The 25,557-nt window shown below is 38.4% G+C and overlaps 1 protein-coding gene across 3 annotated transcripts in view; it reads left to right on the forward strand.

Annotated features, from left to right (window-relative positions):
• The window catches only part of LOC124556678 (dihydrolipoyl dehydrogenase, mitochondrial-like), a 57,198-nt gene that overhangs the window by 20,138 nt on the left and 11,503 nt on the right, over window positions 1–25,557 (forward strand). For all 3 annotated transcript variants that reach the window (XM_047130643.1, XM_047130645.1, XM_047130644.1), the window contains exons 5-12: window positions 1,499–1,599; window positions 1,714–1,857; window positions 18,182–18,283; window positions 18,360–18,584; window positions 22,436–22,572; window positions 22,777–22,966; window positions 23,417–23,554; window positions 23,680–23,769. In XM_047130643.1, the coding sequence (XP_046986599.1) occupies window positions 1,499–1,599; window positions 1,714–1,857; window positions 18,182–18,283; window positions 18,360–18,584; window positions 22,436–22,572; window positions 22,777–22,966; window positions 23,417–23,554; window positions 23,680–23,769 (1,127 nt within the window). The remainder of the gene's footprint in view (window positions 1–1,498; window positions 1,600–1,713; window positions 1,858–18,181; window positions 18,284–18,359; window positions 18,585–22,435; window positions 22,573–22,776; window positions 22,967–23,416; window positions 23,555–23,679; window positions 23,770–25,557) is intronic.

Raw genomic sequence — 25,557 nt, forward strand, 5'->3', positions numbered from 1 at the left:
GTTTGAAGGTGGCATTCTAGTTGGCGCATAAGCAATGGGACTCAGCACCTCAGAGGTAGTAATGCAGTGGAGATTTTCCCGTATGACCATTTCACGAGTGTATCATGGCTATCAGGAATCCAGTAAAACATCAAAGCTGCGACGTCACTGCAGCCAAAAAATATCCTGCAAGAACGGGACCAATGACAACTGAAGAGGATCATTCAACATGACAGAAGTGCAACGCTTCTGCAAGTTTGCCGCAGATTTCAATGCTGGGCCATCAGCAAGTGTCAGCGTGTGAACCATTCAACATCATTGATATGGGCATTTGTAGCAGAAGGCTGACTTGTGTACCCTCAATAACTGTACGATACAAAGCTTTACGCCTCACCTAGGCCTGTCAACACTGGACTGGAAACATGCTGCCGGAGCAGACTAGTCTCGTTTCAAATTGTGTGGAGCAGATGGACGTGTACAGGTATATACGCGATCTCATGTCAGCAGGGGACTGTTCTAGTTGGTGGAGACTCTGTAATGGTGTGAGGCATGTGCAGTTGGAGTGATATGGGTCCCCTGGTATGTGTAGATACAACTCTGACAGATGACACGTAAGCATCCTGTCTGAGCCGGCCGCTGTGGCTGAGTGATTCTAGGCTTTTGCTGCGGTCGCACATTCGAATCCTGCCTCGAGCATGGATGTGTGTGATGTCCTTAGGTTAGTTAGGTTTAAGTAGTTCTAAGTCTAGGGGACTGATGACCTCAGATGTTAAGTCCCATAGTGCTTAGAGCCATTTGAACCATCCTGTCTGATCACCTGCATCCATTCATGTCCATTGTGCATTCCAACAGATTTGGACAATTCCAGCAGGACAATGCAACACTCCACACACTTCTGAGTTTAAAAACTTCCGCTGGCCGCCAAACTCCCCAGACGTGAACATTATTGAGCACATCTGGGATGCCTTGCACTCTTACAGATTTATGGACAGCTCTGCAAGATTCATGGTGTCAGTTCCCTCCAGCACTATTTCAGACATTAATCAAGTCCATGCCACATCGTGTTGTGACACTTCTGCGTGCTCGTGGGGGTCCTACACAATATTAGGCTGGTGTACCAGTTTCTTCGGTTCTTCAGTGTAAATTTATAGTATCAGCATTTTTGCACTTCATACACGGTTCCTCGTTTGTGCTGGAACACTGAATCATTTAGTTTTACTGTTTTTTTGTCAGTTTTCCTATGTAAAAGTTGTTTTCTACCTCCTGTCTTTTAGAGGTGTTTATTTGTTTTAATATTCTCCTCATTTATCATAATTTTATGAAACCAATATTGTTAAATTTTTTAATGAAAAGAATCTGCAAAAAATATATCGTGAGAGTACAAGTAATAACTTTTTATCACTACAATATTCTTCTATATAGTCAAGTGTAGGGGATTATTGTACAAGTTACTGCAGATTATCAGTTAGGCTACATTATATTTCATGCTTTTGTTATGTTTTACGTCTTTTACTTCCAGTATCTAACTTGAAACTGAATTTACCAAAAATGATGGAAGCTAAGAGTACTGCTGTGAAAGCTCTAACAGGAGGTATTGCTCACTTATTCAAGCAAAACAAGGTATGTAGGTCATATTTATAGCATAAAATAATTCAAAATTTGCAGAAATGTTTTCTCTTAAAATTTTAATGTTACCCAGTGTCTTAACTGACTTGTGAAAGCTTGGCTTTCCAGGTTCAGTTACTGAGTGGGCATGGGAAAATAACTGGACAAAATGAAGTTACTGTGATAAAAGCGGACAACTCTACAGAAATTGTGAAAGCCAAAAATATAATTATTGCAACAGGATCAGAAGTGACTCCATTCCCAGGAATAAATGTAAGTATTTTTGAGAACAATGTGAGTAATGGTAATTGATACATACTGTAAAGCATGCACCTGTCATTTAGGCAACAATATCATAAAGTTTTATAGGTTGATGATGATGATGATGATGATGATGATGATTATATGCTGCCGCTGCTGCTGCTCTACTAAAGGCAGTGCACCACTGCATCACTACGAACTAAAAGCTGTTCAGCTGTAATTGTAAACCTGACATTTCATAGAGGAAAAATACCAGGGTCCTGGTGTTTCATCTGGGATGTACCATTATCTGAACAACTCTTAACTGTATGATGGGCAACAAACCGTTCCATGTGTGTCAATATTATTAGCTATAGGGAAGGAATATGTCTCCTTCAGGCTGTGTGGTGACATTGGTTGAGAGGTTCCAGACAAAACTTAAGATCTGAAGTAAAAACTTGCACGTAGAAAATATTCATTTTCGGAATATCTATGTGAAGAAACAAAACTTCTTAAATTCCAATATATTATAAAAGACATATTGCAATGTGTGTGCCCTACAGCATAGAAAGAGAAATCAGATACACATGCTGTAATAACAGCATTATAAATTTACCAAGAAGCTGAGTGTTCTGTTGTACCTTCAAACACCACCATGCTTTTCAGTGAAAATAATGACTAAATAGCATCAAAGATCAATTATATGTGGAACCTTCAATTAAATTTAAAGGAAGCTTACATTTTGCCAAAATGTTATTTCTACTGTACTACATTCCCAACAGTATTTATTTAAATATTTGTTATGGAATAAGAGAAGTTGTCCAGAAGAACTGATATCAGATTAGATTTAAAATTTGCTTTGCTACCTGTCAGACATTGTGGTATTTGGCAATGAATCACAGAGTGATTAGTAACAGAGGTAATTTTCTAGTTTTGTAGCTGAGAACGTCACTATTTTTGTGATTTGTTTGAAAATACATCTCTCTGAAATCCAAATCTCCTGCTAGGTAACATGTAATCCTGTGTTGTCACACTATGCACTGTAATGTGTTTAGTTCCTCCTTGGTGTGCTGACAGCAAGGTGGAATAGTCAATGCTGCTAAAGTCTGTCTCACTCAGGAGGTGACCCCTAAATTTATTCAGCCTGTAAGGGTGATTCCTGTAATATATTACATCGAGCCTCCTGGAAGTGTTCACAGAATGAATTCAGTGTGCTCCATGTGTTATCTGGAAATATGAATCCGTCTCTGAAGTGTTACGGTAGAACTCAACATTAGGTTAGAGGATTCTGTCCCATTATTGCATAGTCCTGAAATTACCCTCAATAGCAATGGCAGGCATCTGCTACCAATACACAAGAGCAGCCACCAGCCACAAAATGGCTAGCTCCCCCTTCCCCCCAGTGAAGCCATGAGACTGCATGCCCCAGGTATGTATTGTTATCTGGCCACTTCCACACCCAACAGAAATAATCAGCCATTGAAAAAATCCTCTATTAATTAGTGAAAATGACACAAATCATTGATAAAGTTCCAGTCCAGGTGTTCATTTGCCCACCTTCCTCATGCAGCATGGTGCTGGGGATTCATAATTACCAGTTGTCAGCTGGGTGGTTGGCCACAGATGACCTCTGCAAGGCAGATCGATGCATGTAGTTTGTCACATTAGCAATAGAATGTGTGAATGGCATCTCTGTGATGTACACCAGTTTGGCAGGCAACTTCCCGTGTTTACTCCTTTTGCCATAAAGCGATAAGTCATAAGTATAAAAAGTCAATTTCAGACATGTTGACAGACTGAACATTTTACGTGAGCTGCAGTGTTTTCATTAGTGATTGTAGATTGCTGAAGTGCGTTGAGACTGTGTATTTAATTTTGCCTCCATTACACGGGTGGCTGCATGTAATAAATTTCTGTGGTAAATAGAGTATTGAAAAATTGGTTTCTGATAATTTTTTTTAATCTGCAAGTCATAAGGATGCTACAACCAATATTTGTGAAAGTGCAGTACCTAGCACCTTGAAGAATCCACAAGCTTCTTTATTTCTGTATCATTTTCTTGTTTGTGTTAGACTGACTTTCAACCCATGTGAAATGAAAAGTTTGCTGGCAGAATGAGGCTGTTTGGACCAGCTGAGAAGGCTGATGACATATGTGTCAGATTAAATTATAAAAAGTCAGTGCCTTAGTCACTTGCTACTTCATTAAAATTTGTAACAGGTTTTGGCTTTGCAGCCATCATCGGCTCTAAAAATGAGAAAACAGAAACAAAAACACATAAGTATAACAGTAGATTTGTAAAACAAGAAAAAGGATATTAAATGTGTGATAAAATGAAAAAGTTACCTAAAATTACAGAAGCAAGAAGCCAGCATGTAGTCAGTACATAAAAAACAAGAGCAGGGAGTGCATATTTATAGACTAAATAAAGTTTACAATGATCAGCACTAGTAAAATGGTTGCAGACAGTTGAAAGTACTGTATATGTGTATAAAAACATACAGAAGAAAAAAAATTGTTTATATTAGAATACATCGAACTGAATATGTTCTGTATATTTCTAAACTGAGAGATAATCCGTATATTTAAAAGGAGATAAGAGAGAAGTTTTTTAAGTAAGGGTTTTTTCTTTAAAAATGACTTTTTATTTTCAGTTATATTTCCACATAAGATAAAAGAAGACAATGTAATGAATAAGATAAAAGTTAAAATAATAAAAGAAAGTGCTTGAAGGCTGCATCTATACAGTTGGATCACAAGGCGGTACATACCATTACAGCTGCCACACAGGTTTATATGTAGTACCATGTAGTATAAGACATTACATCGAAAGTAAAGATTAATTAAAATTTGCTTGAAATCGAGATATGAATGCAAGGTGACTTCTATAGAAACATGAGAAAGTAAATTGTGATACGGAATTAAGTCATTAACTCTCACTGTAAGAGTATGTGAAGTTGTCAATTTAACATCAGCACGTGGATGAACTTAGGCTAACTGTATCATTGTTTGAGAACAAGTAGCTTATAACAACCATTTCCAGTCGGTGATCAGTTCAGTTGGACAAGAGGACACAGTCCACTCCATGCAAACACAGCCCACACCATTATGGAGCCACCACCAGCTTGCGCAGCGCCTTGTTGATGACTTGGGTCCACGGCTTTCTCAGATCTGAGCCACACTCAAACCCTTCTGTCAGTGCTTACCAACTGAAAACTGTTCTAGTTTGGAAATGTTATGAGTGTCATTTGCAGTCACAATCACTTTTTCTTTGTCAGCTTTAGTGACAATGTCGTTTTGTTCTAATAATTTGTTTTTAAAGGTTTTGCCTCTGGATGTACTGCTTAATTTGATTTTTGGTTTGAGAGTGCATTTTATAGGTTTATAGCTACATTGTTTCTTGCATTAGCATCTAGCTGGGCCACTGGGGTAACTGTTAATTTCAGCAGTGATTTTCCGAATGTTACTACTGTATGGAGTAGCAGGCGTGGCATGTTTTAAATCTTTTCATATTAAGTAATGATTGTGTCATTGTTTGCTAAGTTGAACACTCTTTCGTGCATGTTGTATGTAACTATAAAGAGCACCTTTCACGTTTGGCTTCTCTGCGTAACTTGATTTTTTAATGTAACTTTTAATCTTAAAGGAACTGTATAAATCTCCTAAAGGCTGACTCTGCACATGTTTGCAAAATGAGAGCATTCGGACCTGCTCTGGGTACAAGTGAAGGTTGTATCAGATTAGATTTCAAAGTTCAGTGTTTGTCACATGCTAAGTTACTAAAATTGATTAAGAACACAGTTATAAACACAATAACAAAACAGCATATGGCAAACACACAAATGATAATGGCCACATTATGAATGGCATCCAATCTGATTTAAAAGGTCTGCATCGAGAACAAAAAGGTGCTCTCCCCAGTTTTGTGGATGAAGTTGATTTGTGCGCCAGCCAAAAACTAACTACATGAACTGTAAACAAACAATGAGAGCACCACAGCACCTATTTTGACATCTAGAGATTTACTGTGAAAGAGCACTTGTAGATGCTATCTAGGTGCACAGTAACTAGTTGTAATTGTGTCCACATTTGTTATAAGAACAATGCTTTACTCCAGTGGCCACCTCACGCCCCACCAGTGTCAACACAAGCCAATGGACTGCCAGTGCCACCACCTGATCTATAATTACAGTCTTTGGTGGTCAGCCTGAGCTCATCTGACTGTTGGCGTCACATGTACTTCACCACCTACTCCTACATTCAGAGTAGCTGATTTTTAATTCCATCCTTATACACTGTTTACTTTTTACATGTTTGTTCAAGTTACTTTTCAGTCTTATTTTAAATCTCTCTTACTTTTAATGTAGTGTTCTACAACACATGGTATAAAAATGGAAATGTCGTGTGGCTAGGGCCTCCCGTCGGATAGACCGTTCGCCTGTAACACATACAAGGTAATGTGGCAGCTGTTATGCAGTGTACCATGTTTCATGTAGTGCATTGATGATCCAACTGTATCTATACAGTCTTAAAGTCAATTTTTAATTGTTTTTATGGTTTTAGTGTACCTTACGTAACATATTAAATTCTCTTGTCACGCATGAAATGAGCTGATCAACAGCTGTTCACATATTAAATTTAATATCTTTATTTAAATGTACAGATTATGCCACATTTTAGAAATGTATAATAGATATTAAGTTCTACATATACTAATGTACACTATATTTATATATACATATACTTTCAACTGTGTGTAACTAATATTTTACTAGTTACAAACATTATAAATTTTATTTAATCTGTATGTATGCACTCCCTGCTTTTGTCCTTTTAGGTATTGATTGTGTGTCCACATCTCGCTGCTTTGATTTTTAGGTAACTTATTTATTTTTTTACTACATAAATCCATGTTTTTTCATATTTTCTCATTATTAGATATGATAATGACTGCAAAGTCAAAACAGGTTATTGATTTCAATAAAATAGCATGTGACCATGACATTGACTTCTATAATTCAAAAATTTGTTAATATGACTAACATTAGAAAACCATATTTACTGACTCAGATAAGTGACAGCCAGAACTGACCAGACCCCTTTAAATGAGACTAAATGTTAATTTTATGTAACTTAGTGTTGAACATGAAAAGAGAAGTGAAGGTTCTGATCAGTGCAGTTTGTGTTGGCTACAGTGCTCCAGCACCACAGCAAAAAGAACAAAGTATTTATGCCTGAGATATATTTATGTGGAGCTGATATTGGCATCATGAAATAACGTATCCTCTTGGACACGATCAAATCCGAATCAGAAATCAGGATCAGCACTGAAGTAAGACACTTTGCACATTTATTAAGAACAGTAATGTACGGAAGAGAATGCAAAACAGAATAGAATGCAAACAACAAATATTACACAGTATACAAACATCAGAAATTCCAAGAACCTTCCAAAAATGATAAATACTAGATAATTTGCGCGATAGTTGCAAGTTCCAGGTTCTGCTGGAGTCTACTTCATGCAGGAAGTGGCTACATGGGTAGTGGGGCTGTTTGGCAGCGACTGGGCAGTTTTTATAGTTTCGAGGATCTTGGGAAAGTGCAGAAAAGGTTTCAGTTTCAAATGGTGCAGGACAAACACAGGAAGAGGGTAGACATAGGAACAGTCAATATTGTAGTTGTAGACTGTCATAGCTGTGTTGGAAAAATGCCAGAGCTCCCCAAGCACTAAAAGAAAGCATTGAACCTCAAATCGTTAAGAGTACAGAAAGCTGACTAAAGCCAGAAATAAGTTCAGCTGAAATTTTTACAAAGGATCTAACCATGTTCAGAGAGGATAGATTAAATACCACTGATAGTGGAGTGTTTACCTTGTAGTGAAATAGAAGTAGATAGTTCTTGTAAGAGATTATACTTGACAAGTGGAATAAATTAATAATTGGTTTCTTTTACTGACGCCTGTCTCAGATAATACAGTTGCTGAACAGCTGAAAGAAAACTTGTCTCATTTCAAATAGGTACGCCACTCATAAAATTATAGTTGGTGATGGATTCAGTCTGTCTTTCATATGGTGGCAAAAATAGATGTTTAAAGCTGACAATAGCCATAAAACGTTGTTCAAAATCTTACTGAGTGGCTTCTCAAAAAATTATTTGGAACAACTAGTTCTGGAGCCCACTTAAAGTGTAAATGGTTCTGAAAACATACTTAACCTCCTAGCAACAAATAATCCTGACCATAAAGGAAGTATCATGGTGGATACGGGGATTAATGACCACAACGTTTTTTTAGCTAGACAAAATATTATAACCTAGTGAAGTGCAAGTTCACTATATGCAATTGTGAAGCACTTTCTGACAACAGTCGGCACCATATGTTGTGATTTTATTATTATTTTATCTTCTTTTGTGCCTTATGGCTGAATATTCTAGAGTATACAGACAGCAGAATTTTTTAGAATCTTCTAGAAATGAGAGATACTAAATAACAAATAATTGCTGGTGGTTGGGTTTGCACTGGTGACCCACAGCCAGCAACACTAACTGCAAGGCCACACTGAATACAGCACAGCTCATGGAAGCATATTCATTCTTTACGATTTTCACAGCCTCTAGGAAAACTTCCCTGTTGTTGTTGTTGTTGTAGTTGTTTTGGTGACAGTGGCCTTCAGTCCAAAGACTGGTTTGATGCAGCTTTCAGCACTAGTGTAGTTTTCGCAAGCCCCTTCATCTTAGCATACCTGTTGCAACCTACCTCCATTAAAACATGCTTACTGTATTTGTCCCTTGGTGGCACTCTACAATTTTTACCCCTCACACTTCCTCCCATTACTTAATTGATGATTCCTTGTTATCTCAGAATATTGTATCAACCAGTTCCATCTTTGTCAAGTTGTGCCACAAATTCAGTAGAATCCCCAATTCTGTTCAGTACTTCATTAGTTATGCATTCTACCTGCCTAATCAGCAGCATTCTTCTGTAGCACCACATTTCTGAAGCTATCCTCTTCTTGTCAGAACTCCTTTTTATCCAGGTTTCCACTTCATATGAGGTCACACTCCAGAAAAGACTACCAAACAGTTTGTTAACATATTCCTCTCTCTCTCTCTCTCTCTCTCTCTCTCTCTCTCTCTCTCTCTCTCAGAAATGCTTTCCTTGGTGTACCAGTCTGGATTTTACATCGTTTCTACTTTTGCCCTCATCATGTATTTTAATGTCCAAATATCAGAATTCATCTGCTGTTTTTAGTGTCTCACTTCATCTAGTTTCTTCACTAATACCTGATTTAATTTGACTGCATTCTACGAAGCCTGTTCAGAAAGTAAGCTCCGATTGATTGCCAAATTGAAACCACAGTGAACATCAGAAATGTTTTACTTGTAACAATTAGCTACACCTTTCAGCTACTTCTCTACGTAGTCGCCGTTCTGACTTAGACTTTTGTCATAGAGTTGTACCAACTTTTCAATAGCCTCATCATAGAAGGCAGCTGCCAGTGCTTTCCGCCAATTCTCCACGCTGGCCTACACCTCGTTGTCTGTGTCAAAATGTTGTCTTCAAAGACAGCGGTTCATGTGACCAGAGATGAAACACAGGGGGAGACAATTGCGGACTGTATTGTGGGTAATCTAACATTTCCATTTGAAAACGATGCAGGAGCATCTTCATTGCCCCTGCAGAATGCGGCTGAAAATTGCCGTGAAGACGAAACAGCACGACAGTTATGTAATGTTTGCTGCATAGCTTCAGGCGAAATTTCTCACCAGGCCCTCATACTTGGCGGCAGACACTATTTTCTAGACATCTTTACGCACTCACTGCGAGCTCAGAAGTGAGAAGAGCGACGTGATGCTAACTGGGGTTATACTAGAGACACTACCCAACACATCTGTGCAAAGCTTTATCGGATTTTCATAGTCGTTTCCATTTCGCGACCGATCGGAGCTTACTTTCTGAACGCCCCTCGTATTACCCCTGTTTTGCTTGTGTTGTTATATTCTCCTTTCAAGATACTGCCCATTTCATTCAATTGATGTTCCAAGTCCATTTCTATCTCATAACAGAATTATGTCATTGACAAACCTTAGAGTTTTTTTGTCTTCTCCCTAATCTTGTCTCCCAAATTTTTCTTTGGCATTATTGCTGGTTGCTCAAATATTTTTATTGTGGTTGTCAATATTTTTCTCCTTGCCGTATTATTTGCTGCTGTTGTTCAGCTGCAGTTACTTTATTTTCTGGCTTGGTGTCTTCTGCAAGTATTTGATGAAAGCTAGCCTTCTTAGAGCAGTGTGAGATTGTGCATTCGTACAAGGAATCCCAGACACTTCTTACAAAATGCATACCTTCCAAGATCATAACCTTCCTGATTGTAGAATGAAAACAAGCCAACCTCTTCTGTACAGGAATCTTCCTGTATTTTTGTTTCAGGCATTTTATAATGCTTTGGTCAAGTGGCTGAAAGTGGCTTGTGCAACTGGGAGGAAAAATACTATGTTTATGTTACTAGATATAATGTATTTTGGGGATGTGCTGCACACTGGTCAGTAAATGGGATTATTTTCATATTTATAATGCTCAGCCTTGCATCCCAGGCACACAGAAATTGTTTTGAGTATATTTGTTGTTACCCATGTGTTTTCACATAGACATATATTGACATTGAAACATCTGCATATTTTTTGAAATATTGTGGCCTCTTCACCTTTGCAGTTATTAGCAGCACCAACTTTTCTGTTGCATTTTTTTTTCTTACAATATAATGAAACAGTTAAGCCTCCTTTTATGAAATTTTCTGCTGTGCCATATTTCTCTTCTGAACTCCTCAGGTTTATCAGGGAGAAGGTGAAAAAATAAGCCCATTTCATCTGCATTAAAAATATCATTGGGACTATATATTCCTATGACTGAGGGAAGAGTATTTTTCCATGACTGGACAGTGTCAGTGTTCACCTTTTCTGGCACACCCTGAACATATTTATAGGCTAGATTGTGTCTCTTATGAACCTTTTAATCCAACCGTTGGATGCCTTGAAATCTGTGAGTCCAAAATTTCGTGCTAAATATATTGCTTTAGTACAAACCACTGTACCATCAGGTGGAATATTTGAAGCACAAGATTGTTTTGTCTATTTCAGTTGCAAGTTTTCCAATTCTGGAAACTGACCATCACTCACTCATTTCTGATTAGTTTCCTCCTTTCAAACATGCTGCTTCAATTATTTTTGTTATTTGCTATCTGTTGTATTTATTGGTGATGGAGGAATTTTCAGTTCTTGTACAATATCAGCTCGCATAATGTGTGGATTTTTGTCCACCTCCTGAGTAGTGTTTCACTTTTCTTTGTTTATTAACTGTCTCACTATCTCTCTATCCATTGTGTACTGCTGCATAGTTCAATGCAAAAAAACAGACTGAGTCAAATGCTAAACTTGAACAAAGGAGACCAGTGACTGAATTACATGCTGTTCAGTTTGTTTGGCCACTAGATGTTGTTGGAGCTACTGCAGGTCTATGTAAACTACTCCCACTTATTGTTTCTGCCATATCAGATGCTCTGTATGCTTGCAAAGTTACCAGCACTGAAAACACTGTCTCCCTGCAAATTTCCCCGCCACACATCCCCGAATATCCTACTCTAACTGTTGTAATCGCAACTGGGGTTGCCAAGAACAAAAGCGCGGTGAGGCCAAACGGGAGCGGCCCATGAACAAACAAAACGAACGGGGAAGGACGGACAAGAACGATGACGGACGATCGAGCAAGACCTAATGAACAACAACATGCTAATAGCAACAGGGTCACAAGCGAAACCTCATAAATCCACAACTTTCACTCGGACACGGAAACTAAGTAAACACGCTGTTTGTAGGCGAGATGTCGATAGACTAACGCGAATATCAGACTGCCTGCTGAGTGAGAGGCAGGCGCTTAAATACCTGATAGAATACGTTGCTATTAGCCGCTGGGCCCATGTGCTCCACCATGGCGCCCTCACATTATACGCAGGCCAGGAGCATGCACGCAACCACAGCTTACGGCACGACGGCTGGCGAGACCTATAGTGGTAATAGAGGTCCATGCTGTCTGGTGCAGATTCGAAACCCGTGGCGCTTGGTACCAGACTAACCACTCTTGCAACTCTTGGCGGCAAAAAAGGCAGCAGCCAAACAGTGCTGGTATCACTGTATTTGACTGCACTAAGCGGGTAGGAATAACACACAAATGAGTCAGTTTAACGTGTGTGTAATTCAGTTGGACTTCCAAAAAATGGATTTACTGTGTGAGAAAATATGGTTATGAATGACGTAGTGAGAAGATTCTCTGTGTATGCTTTCACACCCTGTATTTTACCCCCTGCTACCTTCAGGTCGAGGCAACTTTGTCACAAGATTTCTCTAAGTCTACAAATGCTATTAACACAAGTTTGCCTTCCTTTAACTTATCTTCTAATAGTCAGCATTGCCTCAGACATTGCTACATTTCGCTGGAATCCAAACTGATCTTTGCTGGGGTCAGCTTTTACCAGTTTTTCCATTCTTCTGTAAATAGGCAAAAGTATCAGGCATCAGTATTTTGCAGCCATGACTTATTAAACTGCTAGTTTCACAATATTCACACCTGCCTGCGTCTGATTTCTTTGTAATTGTAATTATTACATATTTTAAGTCTGAGGTTATTTACCCTGTCCTGTACATCTTGCACACCAGGTGGAATAATTTTGTCTTGCGTGGCTCTCCCAATTTCTGAGGGAGTGTCATCTGCTGCAGCCACCTTTTTTCAACTTAAGTATTTCAGCACTCTCTCAAATTCTTCTTGCGTTGTCATATTTACCATCTTATCTTCATCTTACATGCTCTTCTCTTTCCATAATATTGCCTTCACATTCATTTTCCTTGTATAGCCCCTATATATATATATATATATATATATATATATATATATATATATATATATATATATAATAGGGAAACATTCCACGCGGGAAAAATATATTTAAAAACAAAGATGATGTGACTTACCATACGAAAGCGCTGGCAGGTCGATAGAAACACAAACAGACACATACATACACACAAAATTCTAGCTTTCGCAACCAATGGTTACTTCGTCAGGAAAGAGGGAAGGAGAGGGAAAGACGAAAGGGTGTGGGTTTTAAGGGAGAGGGTAAGGAGTCATTCCAATCCCGGGAGTGGAAAGACTTACCTTAGGGGGAAAAAAGACAGGTATACACTCGCGCGCACACACACACACACACACACACACACACACACACACACACACACACACATACACAGACACAAGCAGACATTTGTGAAGGCAAAGAGTTTGGGCAGAGATCCATGAGGCTGAAATGAAAATGGAAAAAATATGTATATGGGGAGAGATAAAGGTGAACTAGAAAGCAACTGGAGATCTGGTGTGAAAAAAGGCGAAAAAGTGTTGGTTGTGTCGATCCTGTGGTGAACTTGGGTTGGTAGACAACGATGTGCATAAAGGTTAGGTGGTTGTGTTGCCACCAAAACACGTTAAAGGGTGGAGAAATTTGGGAAAATTTCAAAAAAACTACGTGTAAATGTATTAAAAGGAGTGGTTTTGTAGTGGCAGATTATGAGAATAAGGCTAACAATTGTCTGACAAAGAAATAATGACGTTAAAACCTGTGGGAAGCGGCTAAAAATGATCAATGATGTGTGAAAAAACTGAAATGGAAATAAAGCGAAAGTTATTAGAACTAGCCGAAATGGTTGTTTAATAGGTGAAAGGAACTGTTTGTGAACTAGAAACGGTGGATTTTATAGCGGCGGTAGTGTTGAAAGCGGAAAAAAAAAATTTTTTTGGTTATGGTTTGGAAGTAGGTTATGTATTATTACGTATTACGTATTATTGAGTATATATCGGCGGGATAAAATTGTATAGTAAATTACGCTAAAAAGGAGAAGGTGAATACAAAGTGAAACTACTGGCAAAACACAGAAAGAGAAAATAAGACGACAGAAAAGATTTCGAAATGCAACAGTGACAATAATAAACGTGATTGTTGGGATCAAATTAATGATATGAATATAATAGGGAAACATTCCACGCGGGAAAAATATATTTAAAAACAAAGATGATGTGACTTACCATACGAAAGCGCTGGCAGGTCGATAGAAACACAGACACACACATACACACAAAATTCTAGCTTTCACAACCAATGGTTGCTTCGTCAGGAAAGAGGGAAGGAGAGGGAAAGACGAAAGGATGTGGGTTTTAAGGGAGAGGGTAAGGAGTCATTCCAATCCCAGGAGCGGAAAGACTTACCTCAGGGGGAAAAAAGGACGGGTATACATTCGCGCGCGCGCACACGCGCGCGCGCGCGCACACGCGCGCGCGCGCGCACACACACACACACACACACACACACACACACACACACACACACACACACACATACAGACACAGGCAACCTTGCCTTGGCAAATTCCATTATTCATGGGAGGACCTCCAAATATATTGTTGTAATTGTCTGTAAGTTGTTGATAATCCCCCTGTAATATGAGTAGTAGTTTCCCAGCCATTTTTATACTGTTTGATCTGCCTTATCGTCCAACATTGTAATTCATTCAAACAATGCCTAATTGGCCTTAGACAAGGTCTATGGGTCACTTTCATTCAGTATGCCTACAAAATCTGACCACTGCGTTATTCCTTTTTTAATGACTTGAGAACAGTGTCATTTTAAAGGCATAGGTTTACAACCCTTGTCACAGCATTTTTATGTAGAGAATCATACATTGCATCCAGAAGATTTCAAAACAGAGAGAGCTTCTTTGATCACTACAGAACATACGATGAGAAAGGTGTGTGCGGGGCAAAAAAAAACCTGGATTGATGTATTCGGTGAGTATCAATAGTCATACCACTTTCATCTGCACTCAGTTTCATTCATCTTTTTCAACCACTGTAGCTTTTTCATTACTGTGAAATATGCTAGAGTGATGTGTGTCCTATCTATTACTCTTTCAGGTGGTTGTCCAGTGATTAAAAGCAAGCTAGTGTGTATTAGATATAAATAGGGAAGTTAGAAGAATGACTGTTATAAAAATAATAAGTGGCAGACAGGTGAAAAGCAAAGATTGAAGCTTTCAGTCAAGATAAAAGGTAAAAAATTGTAAAATCCCAATATACTGGTGTTGTATCTGGAAAAAGAATAATTAGCACAGTAAAAAGCATTAAAAGTAATGGTGGTATAAGGACCATCATTGAGATTTATAGACAGAAAATGGAACCTGGACAATAGGTGATTTAAGGAGTGATAAATGAGGTAGAGTAAAGGTTGAAAAAGTGTTTATGGAAGAAGTGCACACAGTTTAGAAGAGTAGAATATGCATGTTAGTAAAACTGGAGTTATTTATGTGAGACAGATGGTGGTGGTGGGAGGGGGGGGGGGGGGGCAGGAGGACATGGGGGGAGGGTTGAAACCTTCAAATTGTAGAGGGTACTTAGGTAGCCTGGAGTAAATCAGAAACTAAAGTGTGACTAATGAGACACCTAAAACGAACAGGAAGGATAGTGGTGCAGATACAGGGGAATTTGATGTACTGAGTCAAGGAGTGTAATTAAGATGATGAGTGATTGTAGGAAAGGAAAGTTTTTGAAAAATTAAAGTAGAAAAGTCCTGGTGTATACCAGGACAGTCTTTGTCAGGGGGAATGTATGGGGATCCAGAGGCTTGCTTATTGTAACAAACGACGTCATAACAATAAGCTCCTGAAATTCACCATCAAATAATACAAGAATATACTTCTGCAATGATTTTAGTTTATTTTGTCTTTCTTCTGAAAGATATCATAGTTAAGTTGCTGTGACTTTACAGTATCTTTAAAACTTTCCTTTATAGTATTACTGGATGCTCAAAGGACTCTTATGAAGTTAATCGCAGTACTAATTTGCATTGAAATTGATATTCAGAAATTCTTGACACTCTCGTTCATTGCTCAGCATTAACTCTTTAAAATTTCACAGTTTTTGCATTTTAGGTTGCATTTTTTCATAGCTTGGTGGTATGTATTGAGAAATGGACATTTATGTACAGTCAGTTGATGCCTGCTGTAAACCATTTTCAAGTTAATAGAAAAACGTACATCAAGCACTATAGTGAGGGCATTCTGTCATGGTCCATATGCATTCAACTTTTAACAACCATGTCAATAGCAAAATAAAATTTGCCATTGGCATAAAGAAAAGAGAGCAGTTAGGTGCTCATCAATATCTGAAATAAATAATGCAAAACATGAGTCATATCAAGAATGATAGCCAGTATTGTGCAGTACTGTAGGATTTTGTGTTTCATGAAGAGTACCTATCATTTGGTATCATCTATTTTGGTTATTGATGGGCATAAAACTATGCTGAGATTTCGTCTGAATGCCTCATTCTACTTTTATCGTGGCAAGCGTTACAAGCTGTATACACATAAGCCATGAAATAACACCTCGAGTATAATGCTTGATAAGTTTTCATTGTGTTTACACATGGTCAGGTTAAGTATTTTTGAATCTGTGATTTGTGGCTTTGCCTTTTAGAATTTAAATCTTATCGCTATCTGTTCTACAATTGTAAATGCAAAACTGTCATGGAGGTTTTGCGAGAGAGAAAGTATGTAGTTAGGAAAGCTTTTCAACATGCTACATAATTTCATACTTGTGGTGCGTGACTTGCTACTTGAATCAGAAGTTTGCCTGTCTCAGAGTGCCTAGGAGAATTATGTTCGGATTTGCACCATTCTTAAATGTAACAGAAGGCATGATTGTTAGTCAAAAAAATTGTAGCTAAAGCACAAAACTGCTGATTATTGCACTATTATTTCTGGAATTCCTCATTTCACTTTTCTGTCATGGCTTTCCATCTACTTGCCTGTTACTCCTTTTAGTGTATTATACCTTTTATTTCTGCTCTTGTCATAGTTTTGCTGTGGTTCTGGATCAGTCCTGTTTAAGTGAGTGACCTCAATGTCAGTGTGTAATATAGTGTATCCAGTTGTCACTTCGCTGTCCCCAAATTCCTGTTTTCTCTTACATGAGTCATGGTGGCCCGATTTCTGAGTAGTTTGCCAGTCCCTCCCCTCATATACTCAAGTTTTTCTATGGTGCTTAACAGGAAGAAATGTTACCCCGAAGCTTCAGATTTTGTATTGTTTAGTTACGCCAAAACTTTTATTTTGTTCTGAAAGTGGATCTGTTCTGGCAATACTTTTCCATTGTTATTAAATTTTTAAACTTTTTTTTAAAGTAGCTTGTAAATGAAAGCTCACTTTACTGAGTTATAGCTTGTATTAATTGTGTTACCACTGCCTACTGAAATACCTCACTTTGTTCTTAAAACGGGATATTTGTGCTGTACTATGAAATAGCCTGATTGGAGAATGTGTGTTACGTGATTGGGGATAGGAACAGTGTCTTGGATAAGTAAGGGAAGACAAGCCTAATTTATCCCAAGATACATGTGAAAGAATATGAATCTATAGCACAAATAAAATATTAGCAATTTGTATTTCGTATGGAAATCAAGGTGCCTATAATAGGCTGTCTCCAAAACTGGATTAATCAATAGTTAAAATCTGCTTCATTTAAATGTGGGCTGTCACCTGATGATGAATTTTGTTGTACGCTCCTTATACTGGCACAAATTTCTACATGGCATTAAACCATTTGAAAATCTGCTACTTGTGCAAGCTTATGCCTTTGATGATGATTAAACAATATGTGCTCTGCAGGGTGTAAGGTATTGGAAAATATTGTTCCTACAGTCCACATTTCAAATGAGAAGGTGCACATTCTTGCACATTAAAGCTCTGAAATGGTAGCAGCTAGTGTCATTATGCCAAGCAGCAACTTTTAAGTTAACACCAGACGCAGTACTGCAAGTACTTTTTTGCAGATTCATGTTATTGCATCTGATTACTGCAAAAACCAAATGCAGTTTTCCATGACTAGGATACCAGTATCCCTTATGTAATACACTACAAGCTGTTCCACTCAACACTTACTTGCCTTTCCGTTATATTTTGTCTGTTCACATTGTCCAGGTTGTAATCTACATTGTTTTTTCTATTAGCTCATACTAGTGATAAGTGTTAAAAATCAAATACTGTGATCTTTTACATTGGACTTTCGTACAACTGTGATGACATTTTGTCTCGGATGTCAGCTTCACACTTTAGCAGAACTTCGTGCACTCTCAAATTTCATTTGTGTAGGTAGAGGTTTTTAGATCTTCTTTCTTCATTTCACATAATCCTCTGTTACACGTACACATTTAAAAATGTTATCATGATGTTTTTGTATTTTGTTCAACAGCTATTTTGATTTTCAGATAGATGAAGAAAGAATTGTCTCATCTACAGGGGCATTGTCTCTGAAGGAAGTTCCACAGAGATTAGTCTTGATTGGTGCTGGTGTAATTGGTTTAGAGTTGGTAAGTATTCAAGCTATTCAGAAAAATGTTCTGAACACTACCTCAGACTCTACATTAATTACTGATTTATTTTCAGGGATCTGTTTGGTCAAGGTTGGGTGCAGAGGTAACTGCTGTGGAATTTCTTCCTTCTGTTGGTGGTGCAGGAATAGATGGAGAAGTTTCTAAAATGTTCCAGAGGATATTGACAAAGCAGGGTCTAAAATTCAAGCTGGGAACAAAAGTTACCGGTGCTGCTGTCCAGGGAAATGTAATTAAAGTCAGTGTTGAAAATGTGAAAGACTCTTCTAAAAAGGAGGAGGTAAGTGTTTAAATGAAAGAGGAAGTTCTGATTTCTGTATACAGCTGTTCCACCACAGAAAGCCCATTACTTGTTACAAGTTGTATTTTGTATGTAATATTGAAATTTATAACAGCCACAATCTCTTTTAATTTTGAATATTCAGTGTCATATAAGAAAAGAAGAAAGGCTTCTCCCTTTGCAGAAAGTAGAGGTTTTTTTTATAAAAAAAAAGATAAGAATGACTACTTCCTGTATTCAAATGAATTGCACGAGAGTAAATTGTGGGAGCACCGTTCAGCTGAGAAAAGACCACCCTCTAAAAAATTATCAAGTGCATAATGGGTGAAAATGTATCAAATCTCTCTCATTGAGAATTACAAAGATAGCTCCTGATTGGAAGATAAAAAATCACTTGTTTCAATTTGTGAGGTTTAGATGTAATTAGTTAATTTGTGTCTCTGCGTTCCTCCAGCAGTTTCTCTTGTCACACCAGTTTTCCGTTACCCTCTCCTCTTCTGTGTCTCCTTTAGGGTTAACCTGCACAATTATTTTCAATTCAGTTATTTTCTTTCCATCATAACAGCAATTAAAAGCTAATACTTGTGTCACAAAGGTTGGACATGTGTTTCAAAGTAACCATAAACAAAGTTTGACTTTTTAAAATTGTGATTAGAACTTATAAGATGTGAGCAGCTGTAAAAATATTTAGTTATGCAGATGTATGTTAATTTTTCTCCTATGTGCATAGAGATTGGAGTTCTCTGATGTATTTATTGGGAAGGGTTGCATTTTTGTAGAATCAAGGTCATATCAATGAGGCAACTTGTCCAATGACATCAGTGTAACATGGCCAGCGTTTACAAAAATGACTGGACATGGAAGAGGACAATACACTGAGTTGACAAAAGTCATGGGATAGCACCTAATATCATGTTGGACCTCATTTTGCCTGGTTTAGTGCAGCAACTTGCTGTTGCATGGACTCAGTAGGTCGTTGAAAGTCCCCTGCAGAAATATTGAGCCATGCTGCCTTTATAGCCATCCATAATTGTTAAACTGTTGCAGGTGCATGATTTTCTGCATGACCTGACCTCTCTCTTACATTTTATAAATGTTTGATGGGATTCATGTCTTGTAATCTGGGTGGCCAATTCATTCACTCAAATGGTCTTGAATGTTCTTCAGTCAATCGCAAACAATTGTGGCCTGTTGACATGGCCCATTTTGATCCATAAAATTCCATCATTGTTTGGGAACAAGTAGCTGAACACAACCATTTCCAGTCCATGATCAGTTCAGTTGGACCAGAGGACACAGCCCATTCCATGTAAACACAGCCCCCCACTGTTAAGGGGCCGCCACCAGCTTGCATAGTGACTTGTTGTCAACTTGGGTCTGTTGCTTTGTGGAGTCTGAACCACACTCAAACCCTACCATCGGCTCTTACCAACTGAAATTGGGACTCATTTGACTAGGCCATAGTTTTCCAATCCTCTAGCGTCCAACTGGTATAGTAATGACCCTAGGAGAGGTGCTGCTCGTAATGTCGTGCTGTTAGCAAAGGCATCAGTCATCTTCTGCCATAGCCACTTAATGCCAAATTTCACCACTCTGTCCTAATGAATACATTTGTCATACATCCCATATTGTTTTCTGCAGTTATTTTATGTAGTGTTGCTTGCGTCTTAACACTGACAACTCTACACAGGCACTGCTGTTCTCGGTCATTAAGTGAAGGCCTTTGGTCACTGTGTTGTCCATTGTGAGAGGTAATGCCTGAAATGTGGTATTCTCAGCACACTATTGACACTTTGGATCTCAGTATTTGAATTATGTAGCAATTTCCAAAATGGAATGTTCCCTGTGTCTAGCTCCAACTATCATTCCATGTTCAGAGTTTGTTAGTTCAGTCGTACAGCTTTAATCACATCGGGGACCTTTTCACATGAATCACCTGAGTACAAATGACAACTCTGCCAATGCACTGCCCTTTTATACCTTAAGTACACGATACTTCCACCATCTGTATATGTGCATATCGCTATTCCATGACTTTTGTCTCCTCAGTGTAGTAGTGACAGGGTTTCCATTGCAAGCAGTTATTGTACCATAGAAGTAGTACTGTTCAACTTCAGTCCTCACATGAATACACTTCCATATACGTTTAGTTGTGCCAGTGAGATACACTGAGATGTTGCATCTTCCTGCTAATGAAAGGGCTTGGTTTTCTGGACTCGGCTATCACCGGTGATGCATTATTATAATATTGAAGGAAAATGAGTCAGAACAATGTGAAACATGCTGTATTCTGCAGGGATGGGAAGTATTACTTGGTGTTTTTAATGAGTGAACCACAGCTTTATCAAATCAGTCTGTAACCTTGTGCCATGAATCAAATCATAAGATGTTTGGCAAAATTAAGCATGATCTCTGTATCATGTCCACTTTATTGCCACACTCTTGTCTTACTTGACTACAGTTCCAGTAACAGAAAGTGAAACTCTTAGACATTTAATTTGTGGAATCTGAAGCAATGCTGAAAAATTGCTATGCATTTCTAAAGATCACATAATATAACGTGTGACATTGTGTGTTCAAAGAAGTGGAAATACTGCCGGAAACACAGTGGTACAGAAGGTAATTACTTTTGAAGAATATTTTGCAAAAATGTAATTATATCAATAACTATTCGTTGCAGTAGTAGTTTCCCTGCCTCATGAACAACACATATTGTTCACTGGATGTAAATAATATGGGATTTTACGTTGTCATGTAAATTAATGAAGGATTTGTAACCCATGTGTGTTGCTTAATATGGTGGCAATATATGTGAGAATTTTTTAATTTTGGGGACTTTTATAAGAAACTGTGAGGATTTCATATTTTCATTGACTAAAACAGACAAATTGAGGCAGCTTACTACTTTGAAAAACAGTGTGGAGACATCATACAAAGGAAGCTGAAGCAATGTGCTGAATTTTATACTGTTTGTTGCTTGGTTTTCAGCACCTCTAGCAGGTTCGCTAATAATTGAAGTCAATATTACTGCCTTTCGTTTCTCATGCCTACAAGACCATTTTGCATTTCTGAATTTCTGTACAGCATTAAGTGTTTAGTTTGTTTGTTTGTTTGTTTGTGTGTGTGTGTGTGTGTGTGTGTGTGTGTGTGTGTGTGTGCAGTTATTCTTTGTAGGCTTGATGTTGTCACACACCGATGTGACGTGACTTGACACTAGATCGTGACACACAGCAGGGCCATTGGGCTTTCCTAAAGGGTGACAGAAAATATAGTTCATGACTTGCAGAATTGTTGATAAAACAGTACATAGTTTCCTTAGTTTATGATAAAAGGTCACCATATTCTCCATTTATGCACTCACAAAATATGTTGTTGAGTTCTCTCTGTTTCTGTCTGCAGCGTAGTAAGTTACATGGAAACTCAAAACATTTCAGTTGTTGAAATCTTGTCTAAAGCATTTTATTGCCATTCTGTTTAAGGATTTATGGATAAAGTACATTCATGCTGTCTAGATGTTATAACCTTGCAGACTTACACTAGTGCTTTTCTTTTTTTTTTATTGTTAGTAACGTACAAATACTGATTATTTGTTGGTGTTTCTGGAAAAAAGTGCTCTTGTTGGATAAGGTGATAGCTTATCTTAATCTAAAGTTGTCAGTATAACTGTTAACAATAATATGTGTTACATCAAGTGAACAGACATACTCATTGTGTGCTGCATAGAAATTGTTCTCTTTGAGATTTTTTTCCTCCCCAAGTTTGAGTAAAATGTGATTTCCACTGCTCCCACAGAACTTTCTGTCCATACTGAGTCTCAGTTCTTCCATTTAGATTCTTCTTTTCCTTTACAGCTGGAATGTGATGTCCTGCTTGTGTGTGTCGGAAGGAGACCATACACTTCTAATTTGGGTCTTGAAGAAATTGGCATCGAACGGGATGAGAAGGGGAGAATTCCTGTCAATTCTAGATTTCAGACTGTAATACCAAAGTACGTAACCTTACTATTAAGTTTTCACTGTGATTAACAGTTTGAGTCTACTAAAATGAGGCAATCTCAATTACTGCTCCAGGTTTATTAATTGTTCTCAGTTTTAGAATTAAAAGGATATGTTACTCTCTGCATTGTTATACTTATGTTCAAAAGTGGATTTTTTTATATTGTTGCAAAATATAAACTATTATTGTATTTCAGTATTTATGCTATTGGCGACACTATACATGGTCCAATGTTGGCTCACAAAGCTGAAGATGAGGGCATTGTGTGTGTAGAAGGCATTGCTGGAGGCCCAGTGCATATTGATTATAACTGCATTCCTTCTGTGATCTACACTCATCCAGAAGTTGGTTGGGTTGGTCACACCGAAGAGGATCTGAGAAGTGATGTGAGTACCTACTTGGTGGGGCATAGTAAAAATGTTTTGTATCTGATACACCATATTTTTATAAATAATGTTATTTTCAAATCTAACAAAAATAGGCAGTATTTGGGCAGTCACCAAAACTTATCAGATTTAGATTACCATTGCGACTGTTGTTTCTTCTAAGTTTTCCCACACTGTATTGTCTTGATGCTAGTGTTCATCTTACGCGGTTGTTACCAACTATGTAAGCAGGCCATGGCTTGATCAGATTAATGTTCTTTCGTTGCTCATAACAATCACCAATATTTACATCCTATTTAATTGTAATGTATGGCTAAGATAAGATAAACAACCTTTATACCTATTTTTCTTTATTTCAAAAGATTCCAACCCTAGTGCCTCATAAAAGATAAGCAGTGTATTACAATTTGATTATTTGTATGATGTGCATTACAAATTTATTTGTTCTAGGGTAGAGAATACAAAATTGGAAAATTTCCATTCGCTGCAAACAGCAGAGCAAAGACAAATAATGATACTGAGGGCTTTGTGAAGATCTTGGGAGACAAAGCGACAGACAGAATATTGGGTATTCATATCATAGGACCAGTAAGTTACTTGTAATCCGCTAGAATTAATTTTCTCTGGTACTTAAGCTGTTGCATGGAACTACATTCTGACAATGACTGAAGCTGTCCATACACACATCATGTAATCGGATTTGTTTGTTACAGGGTGCTGGCGAGTTAATCAATGAAGGAGTATTAGCGATGGAATATGGAGCATCTTGTGAGGATGTTGCAAGAGCGTGTCATGCTCATCCAGTAAGTTCGAGTGATTGCATATAACAGTTCAATCATATAATAATATTTTAAGTTTGAATGTAGGACTGTTGTCCAGTTATTTTTTGCAAACATAACAGTTTCCCTTACGTCATAACAGCTTAAACCTACAAGAGTGAAACTTATATTTTATACTCTTATAATTGATGTGTAAATTTCATTTTATTATGAAACTGTTGTATTACCCAGTCAGTTCAGATTCTGCAGTAAGCACTATAGAAGATTGGTGAAAACGATGTTGACTGAAACAAAACTACGGAAAAAGTCAGTTTCCATCTGTACTGCAAGAACTTGTGTTAAATATTAAAATCCATTGGGCTTGTAAGATAGTCTTCAAAGGCATAGCTCCACTTATATGGAAGTCGTTACATGAAAATGGTACAAATGAGAGAAATATGAAGACAAAACTGAAAAACAAGAGGATTGGCACTGGGAAAATTTTTTGTATCTGCACAAGCATGACCATGCTGTGAAACCATGCTGTTGACACAAATATGACTACTTAGTTGACAGTGGGTGCTCAACACACAAGCCGGTGTGCTGGATCCTGGAAGAGAAAAATAAATGTCATGTGCAGGTCAGTCCGGAGAAAAAGCACAAAATGCAACCAGTGCGAATGACTGAATCAAATGGTGTGCGGAGCCAAGAGCGTAGCCCGTTGTGAAAACCAGGTCTATGTTGATCGATCTCACTGTAAGAATTGAATGGCCTGGCTTGTTGCCGCCGGCAAACAAGCATCTGGATGACTGGTTCTGCTCGCACTGTCTGTGATACCTTTCTGCACTACTCTGGTATTACACCAAAACTAGCTCATCTGTGTTCACCTATGTCCTCTGGCAGGTACACAAAATCCCATCTCCCTAAACAAAAAAAGGGGGGGCAGAGGGCATGTAGGACTGAAAGTGGCATGGTTTCTACTATAATAATCTCCATTGCAAAACCAAAGAGGGTGCAAGACTGCCAGGCAGCATTTCTACCTTCAAAGTAGGCCCAGACGACTCAACTGAGTCTGGTGGAAGATTGTGGAGGCTGGTGCACTTGCATCGGCGGGGGCGAGGACTCGTCCATGGGTGAGTGGAGAAAGGACGACACAGGTTGAGAATCTGGAGTCATGGGAATGTTTGCCACCTGTGCCCTATTCTGTGGGCAAATGTAGTATGGTGGAGGGCAGAGTGGTGGCAGAAGCAGATGTGCACGCTGCCGCAGTTGGGATCCTCCTACCAGGAAAACGCCGTGACCAACTTAGTTGTCCAGATGGTGCGGAGACGGCATCATCATCATGGGTCCAGTGGATCATCAATGCAACTAATTTTAATGATGAATCAGGTGCACAAACAAATGTCAGTGTTTAGGGCCCACCATTACTTCCAGCAGCTACTCATCAGGCCGGTCAAAAGACAGGGCCTAAAGGCGCCCCGTGAGGCAAATGCGGTGGTCCACGATGTTACAGGGCATGCAGCTCGGAATGTAACAAATCTAAGGTTGCATGACCAGCACCGATGCAAAAATTCCACCAGACTGCACCCGTTAACTGATGTCACCCGGTGTGTAGCCAGAAAGATACATGTTAAGACGGGTGCAATGTGAGTGCAGTCAAGATGCTGGATATCATTGCAAATGCAAAAATCTTCAAACTTCCGTGACACAAATTACCAACTATTATCAGATATGAGTGTCCAGGGCAGCCTTCAATAGAAAAATTGACTGGTAACGTGCAAGTAGTTGCTGTCAATGACCTGGAGAGCATTTGGCTACATTCAGGAAATAAGA

This window comes from Schistocerca americana, chromosome X, assembly GCF_021461395.2.
Source record: "Schistocerca americana isolate TAMUIC-IGC-003095 chromosome X, iqSchAmer2.1, whole genome shotgun sequence".
NCBI classification, from domain to species: domain Eukaryota; kingdom Metazoa; phylum Arthropoda; class Insecta; order Orthoptera; family Acrididae; genus Schistocerca; species Schistocerca americana.